We start from the raw sequence: 20,265 nt of genomic DNA, 5'->3' as shown, positions 1-20,265 counted from the left end.
ATAATCCAAATTGGTATTGTATTTTCTACCACTGAAAACAACTGGGGACTTCAGAGGAAGGGCAACAGTTCTCAATTTATCTTTTAGTTCAGATTCCAAACTGTTGGTCAAGCCTTCCTCCCACCATTGCCTTAGTGTTACACCAATGTTTTCCATACCAGGCACGTACATTGTGAAGGTATAATGTGTGTATGCACATGTGGGCAACCTGATTGGCTGAAGTTTCCAAATAGTGTGTACACAGGAGCTTAGAGATATGAGGAGAGGCAAGCCTGTTGCTGGTTGAGATGGAGTGTTCCCTCCCCCATCATACCAGCAGAGCAGGAAGTTCAGCTGGTTGTGAGAGAACCAAAAGAGGCAGGTAGGTAAAGACAACATTGTGCAACTGTTCCTGGTTCAGCCCAGTCTCACTTTCTGCTGTTCCCATCCCCCATGAAGCATTTTCGTGTCAACCAACGTTGTGGCCAAACCAGCTCAGAGAGGTGCTTTACACCTCTGGCTCTTTCACTGTAGCAGTGAAATAAGATTAAATCTAGTCCATGGACCAAGAGCATACATAGAAACTCCGTTCCTAGCATGATGTGTACTAAACCCTCACTCTTCATGCTTATATCATTTGTCTGAAGAGACCAAAGTTGTACTCCTGGACAGTACAAAGTTGTACTCGTGGATCAGAACTCCCCATGATCAGAACATTGGAGTTTTTGTCTGAAGACAAATGCTGTAAGCGTGAAGGATGGGGCTGTTAGCACTCATCACAGTGTGAGTGAGGCTTCTAAATGTGATCATATACAGCTTCTCCACGTTATATAATGCTGAACAGGACTAGACAGGTAGGGTCTTAAGAGATCCAGCTGCTAGATTCCTTTGCACTTATTAATAAACCCTTGCTTTCCATCTCCCTCAGGATTTTCTGTGGTATCCAGAGGTCAATGGCTCTATGAAGCAGTGTATCAAATCTTGGATTGAAGTAAGTTGTATAAACTGGCTTTGTGACAGCATTGTCCAACAAGTCCATGGGGACTTTTTGCATCCTAAGGAATTTTGCATCCTAAGTTAATCTCTGTATTGCATGAATAATCTTTAATCAGTCCCCTAGCTGTATATATGTTTTTGGGGTTTTGTTGTTGTTTTTGTTTGCTTTTTAAGGTGCCCAAGGATTCTGATGTGTGGACAGAGGAAATCTGTAGGGATGTGCAAGCTGGTTTGGAACCGAACCAGTTCAAAGGCTTAGGGTCGAGCCGAACCACCCCCAGTTTGGATTGACCCCAGACTGAATCCCGGCCCGTTCGGGGGGTTCGCGGACCTTTAAAAAAAGTTTAAGGGGTGTCCACGAAGGTTCCCCCTACCCCAGCCAACCTTCCTTCAAAAATGGCCCCGTTTGGCTGAACTTTCCCCTGGCGTGGTGGCCATTTTGGAGGCCGCCATGCCTGCACAATGGGCCTCTGTGTGGCCTTGGCCCAGCAATTTTATTTTATTTTTGGTAAAAGGTCTGCGAATATTCCCGAATTGAACTATAGGAGGGGTTTAAGGAGACCCCGGCCGGCCTTCCTTAAAAAATGGCCCCATTTGGCCAAACTTTCCCCCGGTGTGGCGGCCATTTGGGAGGCCGAACTGTGGGAGGGGTTTGAGGGGGTGCCAGACTGGTCCGGTCTGGACTCGAACCGGACTAGACCAACTGGTTCCGTGCACACCCCTAGAAATCTGCCTGCACGATAGGGAATCCCTGTGCATACATGGATCCCTTCCTTTCATAAGAGACCTAGAAGGTTCTTTTCGAAGGTTTGCCATTTACCAGGTGTTTAGTTAGTAAAGACCACAAATGTTTGGAATCCTTATGGTTGAAATGAAACCATTGCCAAGTATTGTCCCAGTGCATAGGGCAATTCAGATGACAGACATTTGTTTAATTTCATTCTTGGTTTTGCTACATAGAAACCAGTGTTCCCTCTAAGGAATCACAAGTTTTTTGATGTCTGCTCAGTTAATTTTAGATCCCACTCAGGTTGAATTGGGAAGGCCCCGTCCTGAATGTATATGCGCGCACACTGCCTTGATACTGCCACCAAAACTCATGCTGTGCACAGATTAAAAAATTGAGAACACTTAGAAACCATTCCATAATTGCCACAACTCTTCTACCATGTAGTGTAATAGCATGTAAATAACTGTTTGTCATTCTGTGAACTTAAATACTCATATATGCTTCCAATATCCAGAAAGTAGGAACAATCCATAGAAAGTTGTGCCTTAGTCTCACTAAAATCAATAGGATTTCACAGCCATTAAGTAAATCATTAGACATTGCTAAACTTCTTTGGACAGAGCCCAGTATTTGTTATATCAATTAAATAACAGAACCTATTGAAGGCCTAGCTTTCAAAAAGCTGCAGCTTAAACTTGATGATTTTTGATCAAAAATATTTTTTTACCCATATATTGAAGATTGTGCTTTTAGGACCTCTATCTTCTTAAAATTCAAACTGTACCATATAATACTTGTACATAAACAAAATTTGTCTGATTAAATACTTTGTGCAGTCAGTTTGACTGTATTCTTTTTGAAGATATTTAGGATCTAACCTGCTTTTTACTATGTTTTAGGGTTCCTCTCCAAAGCCTCACATAATTGTAGCAGGAGCTGCCACGGTAAGCTGTTTGTATAGCAGTCACTGTAATGGCCAAGATTCAATAAGGGCAGCAGTAGTCAGTTCCAGCCCTTTAAAATCTTATATGGCCTTTTGCCTCTACTTTGCCTTTGTTAACTATCCTGCCATGCTCCTTCCTAGTATTTCACCCCCACTCCCATCACTCCGAGCTTTCTCACACATACCCTTTCCCCTGCTTCTAGCTATTGCTTCTGGTTTTAAAGCAACATATTTTTTTAATCTAAGAAAACTCTTTCTATAGGAGAAGTAGATGATTTGGGGGTCCTGTGATAACATGCCTTGTCAATTTTGCCAGTATTTTAAGTAGTTATTGTATAATTTAATTTAATTTTAGCAGTATTTTAAGTAGTTACTTTCTTATTTAATTTAAAATTGCATCAGAGCTGTTCATCTAGAAGAGTTTGCAATAGATGCTTACTTGAACAGAGATCAATTTCTTCTTGTGTTTATCTGCTTCACCTGCCCTATTTTAGTAAATACAAACATATTTTAGTCAAATGCTCTACCATATTTTGAAAACTGCAGCCAAAGTTTGCACATAATCAGAATGTTCAGCTGTTTTGTTACTCACCAATGCATATACTGATCATTTCACTTTTAAAACATTTTCAGTGGTCTATCAAAATTCACAATGGCAGCAATGAAGCCCTCACACAATATAAAATCAATATCACATCAGTTGCACCTCTTCTGGAAAAATTGGCAAAAAGCAGTGATGTCTACTGGGTCCTTCAAGGTAAAATCACCTAAAAGGCATAGCTGTTGTATCTTGTGGGAAATTAAAATCATTAGTTGAAAAAAGCTTTGTATGTAACATTTGCATATCCAGTCTGGATCTCACAACTATATATGTCAGGAGCAGCAGCTGATGTTTTTGTCCCACATCCTGGCTGGACTCACTAGCCGACATCCAGAGCAACTGTGTGTGGGCACTCCTGACATCAGCGCCTACACAGCACTAGTCCCGGCACTGGCCTTTCTGAAGTGCAAATACACTTCAGAGCTCTGGAAATGTTTTGTTAGAGTGGAAACATGTTGCTGCAGGCCAGTTGACATGTTTCCGCTCTAACAAAGCATTTCCAGAGCGTGCATGGGATCCGAAATGTATTTGCACTCTTGGGCAAGAGTGCCTTCGCTTTGGAAAGCACTGAGACCAGAGTGAGGGCTAGTGCTGCTTGGGTCCTGATGTCAGGAGTGCTCACACACAGTTGCTGTGGATGTCAGCCGCTGATCAGTGCCACATTTTTGAGTGAGTTGTTGGAAACTACATCCCATATCAAAAAGCAACTCCCTTGTACATGATATCTAAACAGATGTTACTTTCCCATTTCCTTGGGAGTAAATCTGGTTTCTAGGTAAACTCCAAGCTGGAGTACTCTCATGGTCAGTGGATCTGCTTAAGTAAACACTCTAAAATGTTTCATGAAGAGGTGGGCTAGAGTGCTTGCTTCATGAGTAGATCCTCTGGCTGGAACGGATAACTTATTTGTCCTTTTAGCAAGGAATTATGCGATTCAAGCAGTCCCTGACTGGTGATGGTCATGTGCAGGTCATTCCGGTGGGATAATTCATTAGGTGAGAGAAGTTAACTATGGTTAATATGTTAACTATGAATTTATTCCCAAATTTAACCGCCCCCCCGCCCAATATTCTTCTGAATTCAGATCCAGTTTATGAAGATATGTTGAGTGAAAGCAGGAAAATGATCACTAATGAGAAAATAGATGCCTACAATGAAGCAGCAATCAGTATTTTGAACAGCAGCTCAAAAAATTCAAAAGCTAAAGTAAAAGTATACAGTGCATCTAGACTGATTGCAGAGGAAACCATAACTCAGTCCTCAGATGGCTTACATCTTCCCGAATCAAGCAGAGAAACAGTGAGTAAGCTGTTTTTATAAATGACCTCTGAGATTAATAATGGGGGAAAGATTAGCATTGGAAATCTAAAACATAAATGGTCAGTACTACTAACTGTGTTACCTTTTACTGGATGTTGTGCTAAAGCTGACTGTTTTGTACAAAAGTATTCACAAGCTATATTTTGCAAAATGTTTTAATGCTATGTAGACAATTTGCACTGCATAACTGTAGTGTTATTCTGGAACCACGTGAATTTTTGATTGCTTGGCTTCAGTTTAATGATATTTCTAGAGAAATTGATCTCAAATTATCTTTGTCCCATTGAAAATGACACATTTACCAAGTGAAAGAGAGAGTTGGTGTAGCACAGTGAGAATCCCTGGTTTAGTGTGAGTTTCGTCATGAACTTTCTAGCTTAGTCATGAACTATCTCAGCTTCAGCTTGACATCCACAATATGGGGAGGAAATGGATCAGAATTATCTCGCAGGGCAGTTGTATGGATTGTTGAGGTAATATATGAAATGTTCTTTGATCACGTGTCAATAAGTACTCTATTAATGCTAAGTTTTTAAATCTTGCAGAATAGGCAACTTTGTACTAATAGGAAGTGTAAGAGAATTCTAGGACTGGAACACTATGCAAGCCTCAAAAAGAAATTTCCGAGCGCAGCTTAGGACAAATATGCAGATCTGTTCTCCTCAGTGAGCAACAGATGCTAGAGGTGTTGTTGGCACTTACTTTCAGGACAAACTAGACAAAACAGCTAGAAATCCATGTTTAGCTCTGCAGTTTTTTAAAAGGTTAAGCCATAAGAAATTTGGTCACAGATCCCAATGTCTTGTCCAGATTGGCCTGAAGATGGGGTAATTAAGTTTTAACTCTTGCTGTCTATGATTTGGACTTTCAGTAAGAAATTTATTTATTTTATTATTATTATTATTATTATTATTAAAACTTTTATACCGCCCTTCCAAAAGGCTCAGGGCGGTTTACATTAAAACATTTAAACATTTAAAATTTAAATTGTATCTCCTATTTTTTTAAAAAATAAAAATACTAACAATGCTTTGTAGTGGGGTCTTTTTCTTTTCCTGTCAGTCACTGAATTAGATCAGACTGAGTAGTATGAAGTACAAAATGACTTACGGGTATGTATATACTTCCTCTCCCCCCCCCCCCACCCCCCGGACAGAGTGCAATGATTCTCATGAACATCTACTGCAACAAGATTATGAAGCCCATTGATGGTTCATGCTGCCAGCCTCGGCCTCCTGTCACTTTGATACAGAAGCTAGCTTTTTGCTTTTTTGCTGCCTCAGTAATTGGATATTTAATTCTCGTTCTCATTCGTCGTAACAATCATCGGAAGAACAAGCCATGCACTGATATGGAAAGTGGAGAGGAGAAGAAACCTGCCGCTAGTACTCCAGCAGTTTCTACTCTAGAGACACTCTTACAATGCTTATGCAAGCTTGGTTTGATTATGGCTTACTTCTACCTATGTGACAGAGGAAATCTGTTCATGAAAGAAAACAAGTTTTATACTCATTCATCCTTCTTCATACCAATCATTTACATCCTGGTATTAGGGATATTTTATACTGAAAATACAAAAGAGGTAATTCTATTTTCTCCTTGGTTTTTTATTTGTTTCTCAGTTGGAGATCATTGCTAAATTCACCTCAAATAATTCAGGGTGTGCTGAATTTGTTGAAGCTTGTGCACAGGCTTTGTTAAAACCCAAAGTAACGGCTTGACCCATCTTAGTTGTATCGGCCTATCGAAACATTAAAGGCCCATACCTCTGTAACCTGAAGGAAATGACCAAACAAAAATCTAAATCAATTAAAATAAAACAAGCAAATAGAGAAAAAAAACCCTAATACATACTGTCTATGTGAGTTGTTGGGGATATAGCCTCATTGTATCACATTCTTCTAGATGTGCTTATTTTTACTAATGTAGTCATCTTCTGTTTAATCATTTTGCTCATGCTCAAGGCAGGTTACAGCATTTAAAACAGTTACTCACAGTCCATTATCATTTATTGTTCAGTTTATTTATTGTTCAGTTTTATACCTCCTTTCATAAGGCATCCCAAGGCAATTTACACAAATTAAAATACAACTAGCTGACTGGGCACAGAGCATCTGTGCCCCCTAATTCTCCACCACCTCGTTCTACCAGGCACCTCCTAATGCCTCCTCTGCACCCAGGCTCCACCCAAACTGGAACTCTCGCAAGTGGTGCCGCCACTCTCGTGAGGGTTCCGGCACGCATCCCAGCGGCACATCTACGGGAATTAATTATGTAGATAAAACTCCATAAGAATCATGAGCAAAAGTGCCACCTGAACAGTGTGCATCTGAGTTTCTCCCTCCCATCCCCCATGCCACCACAACAGTTTTCATTTTCTTTTATAAATGTCTGCTTATATTTGTTGGAATAACAACACTTTCTCCCCTTAGACTAAGGTATTAAATAGGGAACAGACAGATGAATGGAAAGGCTGGATGCAGCTTGTCATTTTGATCTATCATATCTCTGGAGCAAGCACTGTAAGTTTATTTGCTTATCTCTCTCTATAATTTTCTAAGACATACCCGTGGCTAATCCCATGTGTGGCAGCTTTCATGAGCAGAAGCACATGATTGGGCAGTGGAGATTCCATATGCAGATAGGGAAGAGGGGCCTGTGAGAGAAGAAGCACCATGGTGATTGGGCAGTAGGGATTCCATATGCAGATAGGGAAGAGGGGCCTGTGAGAGAAGAAGCACCATGGTGATTGGGCAGTGGGGATTCCACATGCAGATAGGGAGGAGGAAACTGTGATGGTTAAGGTCAGTTGGAATGCAGCTGTTACTGGTCAGAAGATGTTCTTGATTGTAGTGGAGAAGAATCTATATAAAAGGATTGTGGGCAGGGGTCTGCAAAGAGAGGAGTCGTGAGGGAGGAAAGAGCCCCTTCAGGAGAAGGAAGCTGCCATTGTATGAAATAGATGAGGAAACAAGATGAACAAGATCTGTTAACTCAGGAAGGGAGAGAAAGAAAGGGGGAGAAAGAGAGGGGAAGAAAAGAGTGAGTGGAGGAAAGAGAGAAAAAGAAGGGAGGAGAAGAGAAAGAAAGAAAGAAAAGAAAGGGCGAGGGATGGGCTTGAGCTGGTCAGCAGCCTGAGGGGAACAAGCAGCTATGGAGGCAGCAGCAGCAACGAAGGGTCTAGTCAACCACTGCTGCTGTTTAGGGCTACTGAGGCCATTGGCGTAGGGAGGTAAGGGACGGGCTCAGGCCTGTCAGCAGCCTGAGGGGAGCAAGTGGCCATGGCAGTGGTGGCTGTGAGGAAGGGCCCAGTCAACCACTGCTGCTCCTATGGGGAGGAGCAGCTGCGGGTTCGGGTGAGGGTGGGGAGGTCTCTGGGGATAGGGGGCTGCAGCTTGGCCAATAGGCACCAGAAACACTGCAGCCATGACCAAGAGGGGTGAGGGGATGGAAGCAACGGGATGGAGGAGGAGGAGGAGCAGGAGTGTGGCTCAAGTGAGGGTGGAGAGATCTCTGAGGTGAGGGGAGCAATCAGGTACTAGCGTGCAGATGCTCTGTGTGGTTTAAGCTAGTTTAACATAATCATTTGGGGTGAACATAGGTATCTGCATTGAGACAAAAGTTGAACTACTGAAATCTCTGTTTTGAAAACTGCATTTTTCTCAGAAGTGGCAATATGTTTTCAAACTTTACATCACTTGGTGGCACTTGTGATACCCACTAAAATTCCTATTTATTGGGGATGGTGCTAAGTTATCTAGCTCATCTTATTTACCAGTAATGTTGTTATTACTTGTTTTATCCTTGCACTTTTGAAAAGGAACTTGCATTTTTATTAACAGTTTTTGCCTGTGTACATGCACGTCCGTGTATTGGTTGCTGCATATCTATTCCAAACAGGCTATGGGCATTTCTCATACTTCTGGATTAAAGGAGATTTTGGCATTTATAGAGTCTGTCAGGTAAGAAATAACTTAACCTTTTTGTATAAAAAATAGTTCAGGGTGGATACTGTTAAAATGTAATGTACTGTTTTTCCTACTGCTGCTGGGTAATTAGTTTATCAATAGTGCTCCTGTGTAGAAGGCAGGCTTTACTAACACCCCTTGACTGGGTGAAGGATCTCCTCTAGAGCCCAGTTTGAGCCTTGGAAAGAGAGGTTTCAGACCTAGGCTCAAGATCTGAAATTGCCGCTACAGCAATTTGGTTTTTAATTTTTTTTTTCTGTTAAGCTTCACTCAGCTTAATCTGCACTCGAATGATCATTGTACTCCTTTGTCCCTATCTTTTCCTGCCCTTTCATGTAGCCTAATGCCCAGCAGTGAGTAATTGTTGACCAGCCCCGTTTCTTACATTATATATTATGTATTATTGAGTAATTTGGTGCAGGACGAAGTGGTTGGTGATTCTGCCTTTCATAGCAAAAGAGCAGTGTTTGTGTTGGAGAGAGACAAGGCTACAAAAAAATTTTCCAGGTCTGGAATGGATGCAGTGCATATAGCTGATGTTTCAGAAATCCTCCGGAGAGGCTTTCAAATAAGGTTCCAAAGAAGGATGGAAACAAGCTGATCATGAACTTCTATTGTCCCAGCTGCTATGTCTTCTCCAGGATCTTCAGAACTGCAATTGTCTTTCCTAGCAGTACTAGTGATGGGAACAATTCTTGCTTTGAACCACGATGCCTACTTGCTTCAGCTTTAGTTTTTCCATTTCTGCTATGCAGAGTAGCATCCTCAATATATAGGTCTTTGCCCTTGATACACTCCTCAGGACATACAGAAATTGGTGTAATTGTGGCTTATCTTTTTCTTTTTGAGAGCAAGAGAGAGAATCTCTGTACCTGTCCTTTGATGACACTTTGATTTGGGCATCCTTGAAACACAAAGCCCAGCAGGATACTGTTAACACTGTAGATCTTTAATGACATAGATTCCTAAAAAACCCCAAACCTATTTGAAAGAGCACCTTTTTCAGATGCAGTCCCTTTGGTATCTGGGAGTAATCAATACACTTGGCCAGACAGACATCACATCTTTATGTTTCTTGAAGAAGAGAAGTGACTTCTTGTCCAGAGCCTGCTTCTTAGGAATTCTCCAGCTGTGATGCTTAAAAGACAGCAGCATATAAACCTCCTTCACATCTGACCACTGCATTATTCTATGATACAGTATTAGCAGATGTGGGCAGGAGTGTCTCTGTGCTTCACTGTATGCTAGAACTCACCTCAAGTGCTGGGACAGGAAGTTTATGTCCTGAGCGGCCCAAAGAAGCATCGTGCTATAGGGCTGCCATATGGAAAAGAAGACCAGTTGCCCATACCATTAATATATGCACCAAAGAGGGAATTTCAGCAGGTGCAGCTTGTCATGCAGAGAGAAGAAAAGCCACACCTGCTAAAATTTCCTCTTCTGCGCCTCTGTTAAAGGTATAAGAGTCCTATCCCCTTTTCTAGGCAGCCCTATTCTGATATGAACATAGGAAACTGCCATATACTGAGTCAGACCATTGGTCTATCTAGCTCAGTATTGTCTTCACAGACTGGCAGCGGCTTCTCCAAGGTTGCAGGCAGGAATCTCTCTCAGCCCTATCTTGGAGACGCCAGGGAGGGAACTTGAAACCTTCTGCTCTTCCCAGAGTGGCTTCATCTCCTGAGGGGAATATCTTGCAGTGCTCATACATCAAGTCTCCCATTTATATGCAACCAGGGCAGACCCTGCTTAGCTGTGGGGACAAGTCATGCTTGTTACCACAAGACCAGCTCTCCACTCCGACTTGACATGCAACCTGGAAACTGTCCTATCAATTGCCAAAGCTAAGTACAGAATTCTTAGGAAGAGTAAAAGTTTAGCCTATGGTGCTACTCAAGTTCCAGCATGAATTCAAAGACAGAGACATCCTGATCCACATAGAAAATATGATGGTAGTTGCAAAATTACCATCATTGTCTATGAATCTAGTGGTTGCTAGGCACCACTTCAACCTTCACAGCAAGAACTAGTACTTGAGATTTATATTCAGGTGTTTCACTAATCCTAGTTCTATTCAACCCACTGACCTGTGTATCTTCTTGTACCTCAATATTCTTATACCTCAATATGCATTGGGACAGACATTCAACACTGGCAGTATCCCTTGATTATTATGTGCTTTGTTCAAATTTGAGATGTACCAAAATCTCACCTGCTTGTGGAACAACTGGGCTCTAGAGGTGAATATCTTTAATAAAGTCTGTCTCCTATTGGCTGAGCAAGGAGACTTCTTATTTTGGAGTGGCCCAATAAAGCAGCCACCGAAGGTCTGGCAGGGGATAACTTCTTTTAACTTTTCCAGTATAAAGACATTTTTCTGTAGCTGAGAGAGCAATCCAAAATGCCAATTTGGCTGCTTTAAACTGTTTTCATGTGAGTTCTGAGAGGCAAACAGCCTGATCTGCAAAATGGTTATGGGCACACTATTACAAAAACTGCTCAACATATGAATGACATCAGGCACTCATCATTTCAATGTTAATGATAATCTTGTTGAAGTGTATACTAAAATAGGAATGTAAAAAAAATCACTTTTCATTGCATGTGCTTAATGAAGAAATCCTTCCCATACTTGCCTTTCCTTCCAATACTCAACAGGTCTTATTTCGACTGAACTTCCTGGTTATCGTATTGTGTATAGTGATGGATCGGTCTTACCAGTTCTATTACTTTGTTCCTCTAGTTACTGTCTGGTTCATGATCATATATGTTACATTAGCTCTATGGCCTCAGATAGTCCAGAAGAAAGCCAATGGTAAATATAACTTCTTCTAGCATATTGACATATTTCTATGCAAAAGTAGCTACTCCTGTTTTGCATGCAATTATGTTTAAGTTTGAGTATGGAATTAGCATTAGTATTGCAAATGCTCATGTATGGTGCTCTCAATAGTTGTCCTCCGGATCTGCACTGCAAGTCCTTTTGCTCTGACCCTGCTCTAGTTGTACTTGACTGGTAAAGTGAGGGAGTGGACTAGAATGAATGCATATCTCATTAAAAGTAATGCAGCTTGTGCAAACAACATCCATGGATGGGTGCTCCTCTAGATGCAGATGGTGCCTGTCTACAGTGCCTTTCTTTCAAAGGGATATGCATCCCTTCCACATTCTGTCCCAACTAGTCAACTATAGGGAAGTGTAGGAGTGTAAGGGAGTTTTGATGAGGTTCCTTTGGTGATGATGTGGGGATGTGTTCCCTCTTCCTCTTTATACCACCTCTATTGTGGACTCATTTTTTGAACTTTCAGAAAGTGATCCTAAAAATAGGTGAAAAGAATGGCTAGGCTTTGTGAGGGATGAAAATGTATTTGAAACATACTCCACCATTTTGGTTCAGCAATAATGTTGAGAGGGTGTTTTGTTATAAAAGGAAGCATAGATATGTGTGTGTAATAGAAATGTAAAGTTCTTATTAAAACTAGAGTAGTAGAAGTAACAAGCCCCACTTCTTTCATTTTTCATTACCCTTGCTAACTTGGCAAAGAGGCACCTTTGAACGTGGTGATTCTCTTTATTTAGCAGGGGAGAATAACTGGCCCTATCCCTCCCCAGCACAGTATCTCCAGTGACTGTTGCTGGTGACTATCTTATGTTTCTTTTTAGATTGTGAGACCTTTGGGGACAGGGATCCATCTTATTTATTTATTATATCTCTATGTAAACCGCCCCGAGCCATTTTTGGAAGGGTGGTATAGAAATCGAATTAATAATAATAATAATAATAATAATAATAATAATAATAATAATAATAAAAAATTACTCTTTCCCACAGGTAGTTGCTTCTGGCATTTTGGTTTACTGCTGAAACTGGTTTCCCTGTTCATCTGTATATATTTTCTAGCACATTCTCAGGTCTGTACTATATTTGCACATTCTGGTGTAGAGACTGATAGAATCTAACTTCTGAAAACCTGAATAAACACAAGAGACTGGTAGATTTCAAATCTCCAAGGCCATTTAGAAATTGAACATTTACAGCAGAATCCTAGGCATGTTTACTCAGAAGTAAGTGTGCAAAGGATTGAAACCTTAATTTGTACACAAAGTACAAGTAGCTGCAACCATGGGATAGTCATGGTAGCCATCTTGTGTCTTTGGCATGCACTGTACTGTTTTGTTGAGAGCATCTTTCATGCTTTCAGCAGTCTATTAACTGTCCCTAGAAACTGGATGTTGGAATGCATTGGGTTCATCCAAAAGCCTGAAGGTGAAGCATTTACTTTCACAATACACATCAGTCTGTGCTTGCACCCAAAGCTTGGCTATTCTGTTTTGTGTGTGAGAGGCTTACTTGTCTTTGTTTTGTTTTTTTGTTAACTTATTCTTGGTTGACTTGCTAGCTAAAACCATGCACCAAAACCTTTCTAGTGAATGCAGACAGACACCTCAGAAAAAAGGTTGAGTTTTCTATTCTTCTTAATAACTAGAAACAATACAAAATTGTATACAGGTTGAGTATCCCTTATCCAGACTCCTTGGGTTCAGAAGTGTTCCGGATTTCTCATTTTTCTGGATTTTGGAATATTTGCTCTCTCTTGCAAGGCAGGGATGGAGGAGTCCTCTTTGCTGCCTCCTGCCAGGGGAAGGCCAGTTGAAGGGTTAATCTGAGGGAGTCTAGATTCCTAGAGAGGCGACTGGGAAGAAATGTTTGGCATGGGCGCCTTCCCTTCTGGCCCCTCCCCCAAGAAAGGAGCCTTTGTGTCTTTTCCTGCCTGCGGGATCTGCAGCCCCCCCTTGAAGAAGAGATCTCGGTGGTTGCCAGTGTAGGTGGGGTGTGTGGGGACCCCAGAACTGTGAGGGGAGGCGATGCAAGGGAGGAAAGCAGGGAGTGGGCTTGGGACAACGGAACCAGGGGAGAAATGTCCCAGGTGTGCAATGAGGGGGATGAGATGTGTACAGCCTTCTGATAAGTAAGTTAATAAGTAAGTTTTGATTGCATGTTTAAAAGCAGCAGAATTGGGAATCTGCAAGTGAGTGAGCTGAGGCGTTTTGTTTTTGTTACGGCGTGGTGTCCAGATTTTGGAGCATTCTGGATTTTGGATGTCTGGATAAGGGATACTCAACCTGTATAAGAGAGGTCAGACATGCATAAAAATGACAATAAAAAAGAAAACACTGTTATATCTAGAATAAGGCGCCTAATAAATTATTAGACTTTCTAACATTAGGATAAATATAACAACCTAATTTTAGTCTGCTGCATTTTGTTGTTGATGCTAAACTTCTACATCAACCCAGATTTCTTTTGCTTTCTTATGTTTGATCATGGAAATCACTAGAAATATGCAGCTCCAAAATGCTTGGAGTTTGCATTCAGAAGAAATGTTCCTGCTGCTTTGTAAAAAAACCACTTTCAAATTTTTAGAATAGGAAGCTCTGTGACCCTGATCCAACAGAACACATGAACAGCAACTGGGCTGTACCTCTGCAAGCTTGTAAAAGAAGCTGAAACAGCACCTGCAAGCTTCTTTGAAGGGGAAGTGGGTGGATGTGCAATAAATCTAGGGGGGGGGGGCTTTTGAACAGCTGACTAGTGGAATTCCATCTTTTTTTACCAAGCGACACACAGGCTGAGAACCTCATATGTAGTATATATTTGAACTTCTGGATTAAAAACTTCTGGCTGGGTTTAGGGACATATAGTTTATAATATATATTTGGATATGAAAAGCTTACAGTATTGGTGAAAATCCTTCCTAATTCACAGCTTGCTATGACTTCTGTCTCAAGTTCTATACATGGCCTTGTTAATCTACTTTCCAGTAGGCTTATGAAATCACCCGGCTTTGTGTGTGTGTGTGTGTGTGTGTGTCCATGTGTGCCCCCCATCAACTTTGCAACTCCTGAACCAATATGAACCAAATCGGGTGCAGTTGTATGGACACATACGGACACCTCAACAGCATAATTTTTGATAATGTCATCCACCCCAATCCAAGATGGCAGATGCTTAAAAATTTGAGGCGCAAGTGGGCTAACTTGTGAACTGCTTAACCAATTTGAATCAAATTTGCTACAGCTGTAGGGACACATAGGGATGTCCTAATGGTGTGGTGTGTGATGATTTCATCCACTCCAATTTCAAGATGGTAGCCAGAAGAACATCTTGAGGCACAAACTGGCTAATTTGAGGACTGTCCAACCAATTTGAACCAAATTGGGTACAGTTGCAGTGAGTGACACACAGGGACACCTCAGTGACGTAGTTTGTGATGATGTCATCCACCCCAATCCAAGGTGGCGGATGCATGAACATTTGAAGTGCAAGGGATCTAACTTGTGGGCCTCGATTTGAACCAAATTTAGTCCAGTTGTGGAGGCAGTGAAAGGGAAAGTAGGCTGATTAGTTCTTACTAGAACAACTTGTTTTTCAGTGTTTAGATGGCACTTGAGTAGGAGATGATAGTTAAACTAATTTTTTTTAAATGCTTGTTTTAGATTCCTGGTGGTTTCTTTGTATACACACCCATGACTTGGCATGGATTAATTTCCAGAATAAACTTTTACACTGTTGAAGATTTACTTTGATTAAAGCTGGTGGGGCGGGGGGATGGTTTAAAAGTCTGATAATATGTTACATAAACTTTTATAATATAAACTTTTCGTATTTTTATTTTGCTTAAATTGGTCTGGTGGGGGGGGGGTGCTCTAAACAGATAAATTATTCTCCAACCTCACTACCATTAGGAAAATAAAATATGGGATTCAAGCATTTTGGGAGGGCTGGTGTGTGAACATAGGCCCCTTTGAAACAACACTATAATTTCTGAAATATACTTTTGGCCAAACTTTTTAACTCTCTTGAAACAAAGTCTTGATTAGTTGTGTGAGTTTAAACATGGGAAAGCATCTTCTGGTAGATAACTTGCAATAATTCATGGTTGTGTGTCCGATTACATTCAAGAAATTGAACATTATGGCTTTTTCAAAGTGTTGAATGCACATAGAGGATCTGCTTTGTATATTGTACATCAATTTGCAGTCTGTGGCCTTGATGCTCTGCACTTGGTTGAGCATCCATGTTTGCCTGCTATGAGAAACAAATTATTTGTCTTGGATGGTCCATTAGTATGACCAAATTGTTATATTCTTTTTGTGTTTGTTTCCTGCAGGGTGCATTTGAGAAGATCTTTTCTCTTTGGCCATTGTCCAAGTGCTTTGAACTAAATGGGAGTGTCTATGAGTGGTGGTTTAGATGGAAATTAGATCGATACGTATGTGATTCTTTCTTTAATTTCTTTACGTTCATTTTTGGTTTTGGCATATTGGTCTGTAAATCTGATACATAACCTAATAAATTGCTGATAACCTAATACATTACTCCAGTCAGCCACAAAAGAGTTTTCACTCCTGCATCTGTTCTTAGATAGTATATGCTGCAGTACTCCAAAGAAAACACAATTTCTTCATTGTAGTCTCTGTGCATCACACACATGGGATTTGCGCCTGTGCAGAGACCAGCCCTGGAACCTTCAGTGCCCGAGGAGAGAGATATTTGGTGGTATCCCTGCCCCCTTTGTATCCATATTGAGGCTGCCTTGCTCAATCCCTTCAGTTTTTTGCCAACTGTTGCAGTGTTCACACTGCCTTGAGCCTGGAGGAGAGAGGAGAAATTCTTCGTTTCATTGTTTGTCCAAGGAAAGTACTTATATTTGTTTACTCTTTGTTTATTCTACCTGTCATTTCATTGTATTCTGCCTCTTACTTAGCATTTTTAGTTTGCTTTGTAACCCTCCACCCCACATCCTTTTATCTCCCAACAGTTCAAGGCTAGTAAGGTCTCATTTAAATGCTGTACCTCGTGTACAGCCAAACTACCCACCTTCAACAGATACTTGAAGTGCCTATCGTGTCTAGGAGAGGGACACAGAATAGAGACCTGCTCCATGTATCAAAGTTTCACTCGCCAAGCCCGCCATGATCAGGCTTTGCGCCTCCGATATTTGCTTTGGGAGAGAGCACTGCTAGCTCCACCTTGTGCACCTATGGCGATAGCTAATACTGCTTCCTGCATACCTTCAGAGATAGCTGCTGCAGCTTCCCTTAAAGTGGCATTGGACTCGCCCTTTCAGCCAACGCCCTTGGCCTCAATAGCCTCTGAAACAATCTACGGGAGTCCCCGCCCGGCTCCCTCTTCGATCCCCAGCACAGGACCAGGCCAGCCACCATTGCCGCATAGCATAGCATCCACCTCCCACCATGCTGTGGCTAACACTGCTATTACTCAGACAAGAACAAGGTGAAGTCTGCCTCTAAAGAAGTGCCAGGCTTCAGCTGCATCAGGTGCGGAGCCCTCAAAACAAACAAACAAACGCATGTGGAAGCAGTTCCTAAGCTGCTGCCTCCCCAACCAGAACCGTCACAGGACTCCAACTCGGAGGCACTGGGGCTCCCTTTTGATGAGCCCCTTGAACTAGATCTTGATCCTGAGGCCAATCTCGGGGATAAGAACTTCTGTTCTCTTGCCCAGAGCTGGAGATTTGTGCCAAGATGAGGAGTGCGAGCATGTGGAGTGCAAGCATGTGGAATTAGGGAGCACAAGAATCAGCATTACAGAGACCCATACCCCAGATTGCACTATGAGGATTACCCTTTCCACTCTGTCCTCTACAGATGTCAATACCACTGTGAATGCCTTCCTCAAGACTATTTAAGGCATTGCTGTGACAGGGACTATTCCGGGGGAGATGATTGGTCAAATTAAGCATATAGCTCCCTTTGCTGCTTGTCACCTCCACCCAGGCGTTGTATGCAGCCTCACAATCGGTCTCCACCTGGGCACAGTTTGCACACTAGGTCCCCAGCGTATCGTTACAGGGAGTGCAACTCTTCTCACCTGAATAGAACAACCTCTGTGCAAACTAAGCCACTGCCTGAGTCCCAGCTCCCAAGATTCAGTGCCCCAAACCACGGGCCAGGCCAACCTGGCACAATCAAGGGCTACCACACCAAATGTCCCTCCGGGATATACACAAGAGCTCCTTAACCCTCCTGGGCCTACTGTTACAACAAATGCTGACTTGGAACCAGCCACATCCATGTCAGAAGGTGAATCGGATGCGGATGCAAGCTCACTCACACAAGTTTCACGAGTAGACCCATCATTAGACCCAGTGGGTGACACACTGAACCGGACTTCAAATCAGACTCCCCAGTTGAGGAATTATACATTTACTATGATCAAACACAGAGGATGGCTAAAGCTTTGGGTATCAAAACCCATCAGTACTTCCATAGCACCTGACTCTATCTTCAACCTTATTGAATCTGATACTAAAACTCTCTTATCGCTTCCTCTTATTCCTACAATTCTGGAAGTGGTCAAACAGGCATGGGAGAAACCTGACACGTCGGCTTCAACTGCTAGGTGTTGGAACCACATTTACCGCATGCAGTGACCACATGCAGTTTAAACACCCAATTCCAAACTCTGTGGTGGTTGAGATGTCCCAATCCCAGGCAAGGCAAAAGCCCCTGTCAACACCAGCTGATTGAGATGTACGGAAGCTGGACGCCATTAGAAAGATAAACTACCCTACTACAGCCCCACAGCTCCTTATTACCAACTACCAGGTGTATATGGCACATTAAGCGCGTATGCTGTTTGAGAAAGTATCTCCATTTCTGGATCAGATTGTACAACTATACCAAACAGTTTCCAACATTTCTAACATTTTTACTGAAGGACAGAACATCACAAAGCAACTACTCCACTCTGCTCACCACACTGCAGGCTGCACCTCTTTCCATTTCAATGTCTATTGCCCTAAGAAGGCATGCATGGCTCAAACTGATGTCGCTTACCCCTGAAGCCAAGTCATAGATAGAGGACCTACTGTTCAACAGAGAGCATCTGTTTGATGACAAGTGTGATAACTGGAGCACATACAGAAGCTGAAGTTCCCTTCCCATTCCATGATTAATACCCCTCAGCAAACTTACCAACTGAGAAGGGGATGCCAGTGGAACAGATCGTCTATGTCCAGCAGGCCTTATCGGCCGCAATCGGACACTTACCGTTCTTCCAAATCTGGCTTCTTTCAGAAGCCCTCAACCTAATCTTCAGGTTGGACTATTACAATGGTTAAGTCTCAGCAATCCACCTACGCAAATTAAAACTGACTACCCTACAAAGCTAGCCCCACACCTTCAGCAGTAGCAATCCATAACAAAAGATTGCGGATTCTCTCAATTGTAAAGCATGGCGAAACCCCACCACGATCGGGCCCTATCATGACAGCACCAACTCCTGCCCTTTTGGAAGAAGTCCATGGTCACTCAGCAACAATACTATGGGTTCTACTCCCAAGTTCTTCACCGTTCTGAAATACCGTCACGGTGGCTTGAGGCCCATACTAGATCTGAGGCCACTTCGTTCACTGTCACCATTTCTATATGGTGACCATCCAGATGATCCTCTCACTTCTTCCACAAGGGGCATGGTTTGCTTCCATGGATCTTCAAGACACATATTTCCACCCACCCACTACATCAGAAGTACCTTCGCTTCAAGGTGGGTCATTGCATCTGCCAGTACACCATACTGCTCTTTGGGCTAGCCTCTACACCTCGGATTTTTACAAGACCATGACCGTGGGCAGCTTTCCTTAATCTCCAGGGCATCCAACTCATCCCATAGATTGACTGGTTGATCATGGTCTGCTCGGAAACTCTCCTCAGGCACCATCTGAGTTCAGATGGTTCAGAAATTAGGCCTGGAAGTAAATCACAAAAAATCCCAACTCCGCCCTTTGAAATGGATAGATTTATTAGCATTCATCTAAACACTTATTTCTCTGCCGCTTTTCTGCTACCAAACCATATCAAGGACATCATTGCAGCTGCCACTTACCTCTCATCAGCACACCATGCAATCGCATCCCAGGCCAGCATGCTCTGGGCCTTATCATGGCTTCACAACCTTCACTCAACCATATGCCAGATTCCATATGTAAATCACTCAGGCATGGTTTCTGAGGGCCTTCTCTCTGACCAGGGACAGACAATCAAAAGACTTACAATCCTGTCTGCATTTGCCAAAGCGGCATTGTGGTGGACAATCCAAGATCATCGCACTGCCAGATGCCTTTTCACACTTCCCCCACCAGTTGCCACCCTAACTACAGATGCATCGGGCACAGGATGGAGTGCTTACTGCAGAAGAAACACTGTCGTAGGCATGTGGTCAGACTCCGACAGAACCCGCCACATAAACTACCTAGAGTTTTTGGCCATCTTTCTTGCTCTCCAGAAATTAAAGAACATACATGTAAAAAGGTCTTCACCGACAATACTTCTATTGTCTTCACCAGCAATACAATACAGCTGCCTCCATCAACAAGCATCGCAGAACGAGATCCAGAACGCTCCTCCATCTGACTCTGGATCTCGGGGATTGGTGCATTGCCCATGACATCTTCCTGAGGGCCCATCCACATACCTGGGTAGGAAAAAAACATTGCGGATTCCCTTAGCAGACAAAAATATCCTTCACACTAATGGCAGTTGCATCCAGAAGTGGTCCACAATCTTTTCTGGAGATGGGGCACACCAGCCATTGATGCATTTGTGGATGCTCAAAACCGCCACTGCGAATGCTTCTTCAGCTGTGTGGGTGTAGGCCCAGACTCCAAAAGGGATGCCCTGCTCTCAGGCTGGTCGGGAGAAT

At 42.5% G+C, this 20,265-nt stretch overlaps 1 protein-coding gene across 1 annotated transcript in view; it reads left to right on the top strand.

The window, feature by feature from the left end:
* Positions 1–20,265, top strand: part of CASD1 (CAS1 domain containing 1) — a 64,734-nt gene that overhangs the window by 31,266 nt on the left and 13,203 nt on the right. The window contains exons 5-14 of the mRNA XM_053259067.1: positions 908–970; positions 2,605–2,649; positions 3,282–3,405; positions 4,334–4,548; positions 5,726–6,151; positions 7,002–7,091; positions 8,412–8,531; positions 11,196–11,352; positions 12,370–12,449; positions 15,710–15,811. Coding sequence (XP_053115042.1) covers positions 908–970; positions 2,605–2,649; positions 3,282–3,405; positions 4,334–4,548; positions 5,726–6,151; positions 7,002–7,091; positions 8,412–8,531; positions 11,196–11,352; positions 12,370–12,449; positions 15,710–15,811 — 1,422 coding nt within the window. The remainder of the gene's footprint in view (positions 1–907; positions 971–2,604; positions 2,650–3,281; positions 3,406–4,333; positions 4,549–5,725; positions 6,152–7,001; positions 7,092–8,411; positions 8,532–11,195; positions 11,353–12,369; positions 12,450–15,709; positions 15,812–20,265) is intronic.

This window comes from Hemicordylus capensis, chromosome 6 (assembly GCF_027244095.1).
Source record: "Hemicordylus capensis ecotype Gifberg chromosome 6, rHemCap1.1.pri, whole genome shotgun sequence".
Lineage (NCBI taxonomy): Eukaryota > Metazoa > Chordata > Lepidosauria > Squamata > Cordylidae > Hemicordylus > Hemicordylus capensis.
Note: the sequence above shows the minus strand (reverse complement) of the source record. Positions and strands in the feature narration are given on the sequence as shown.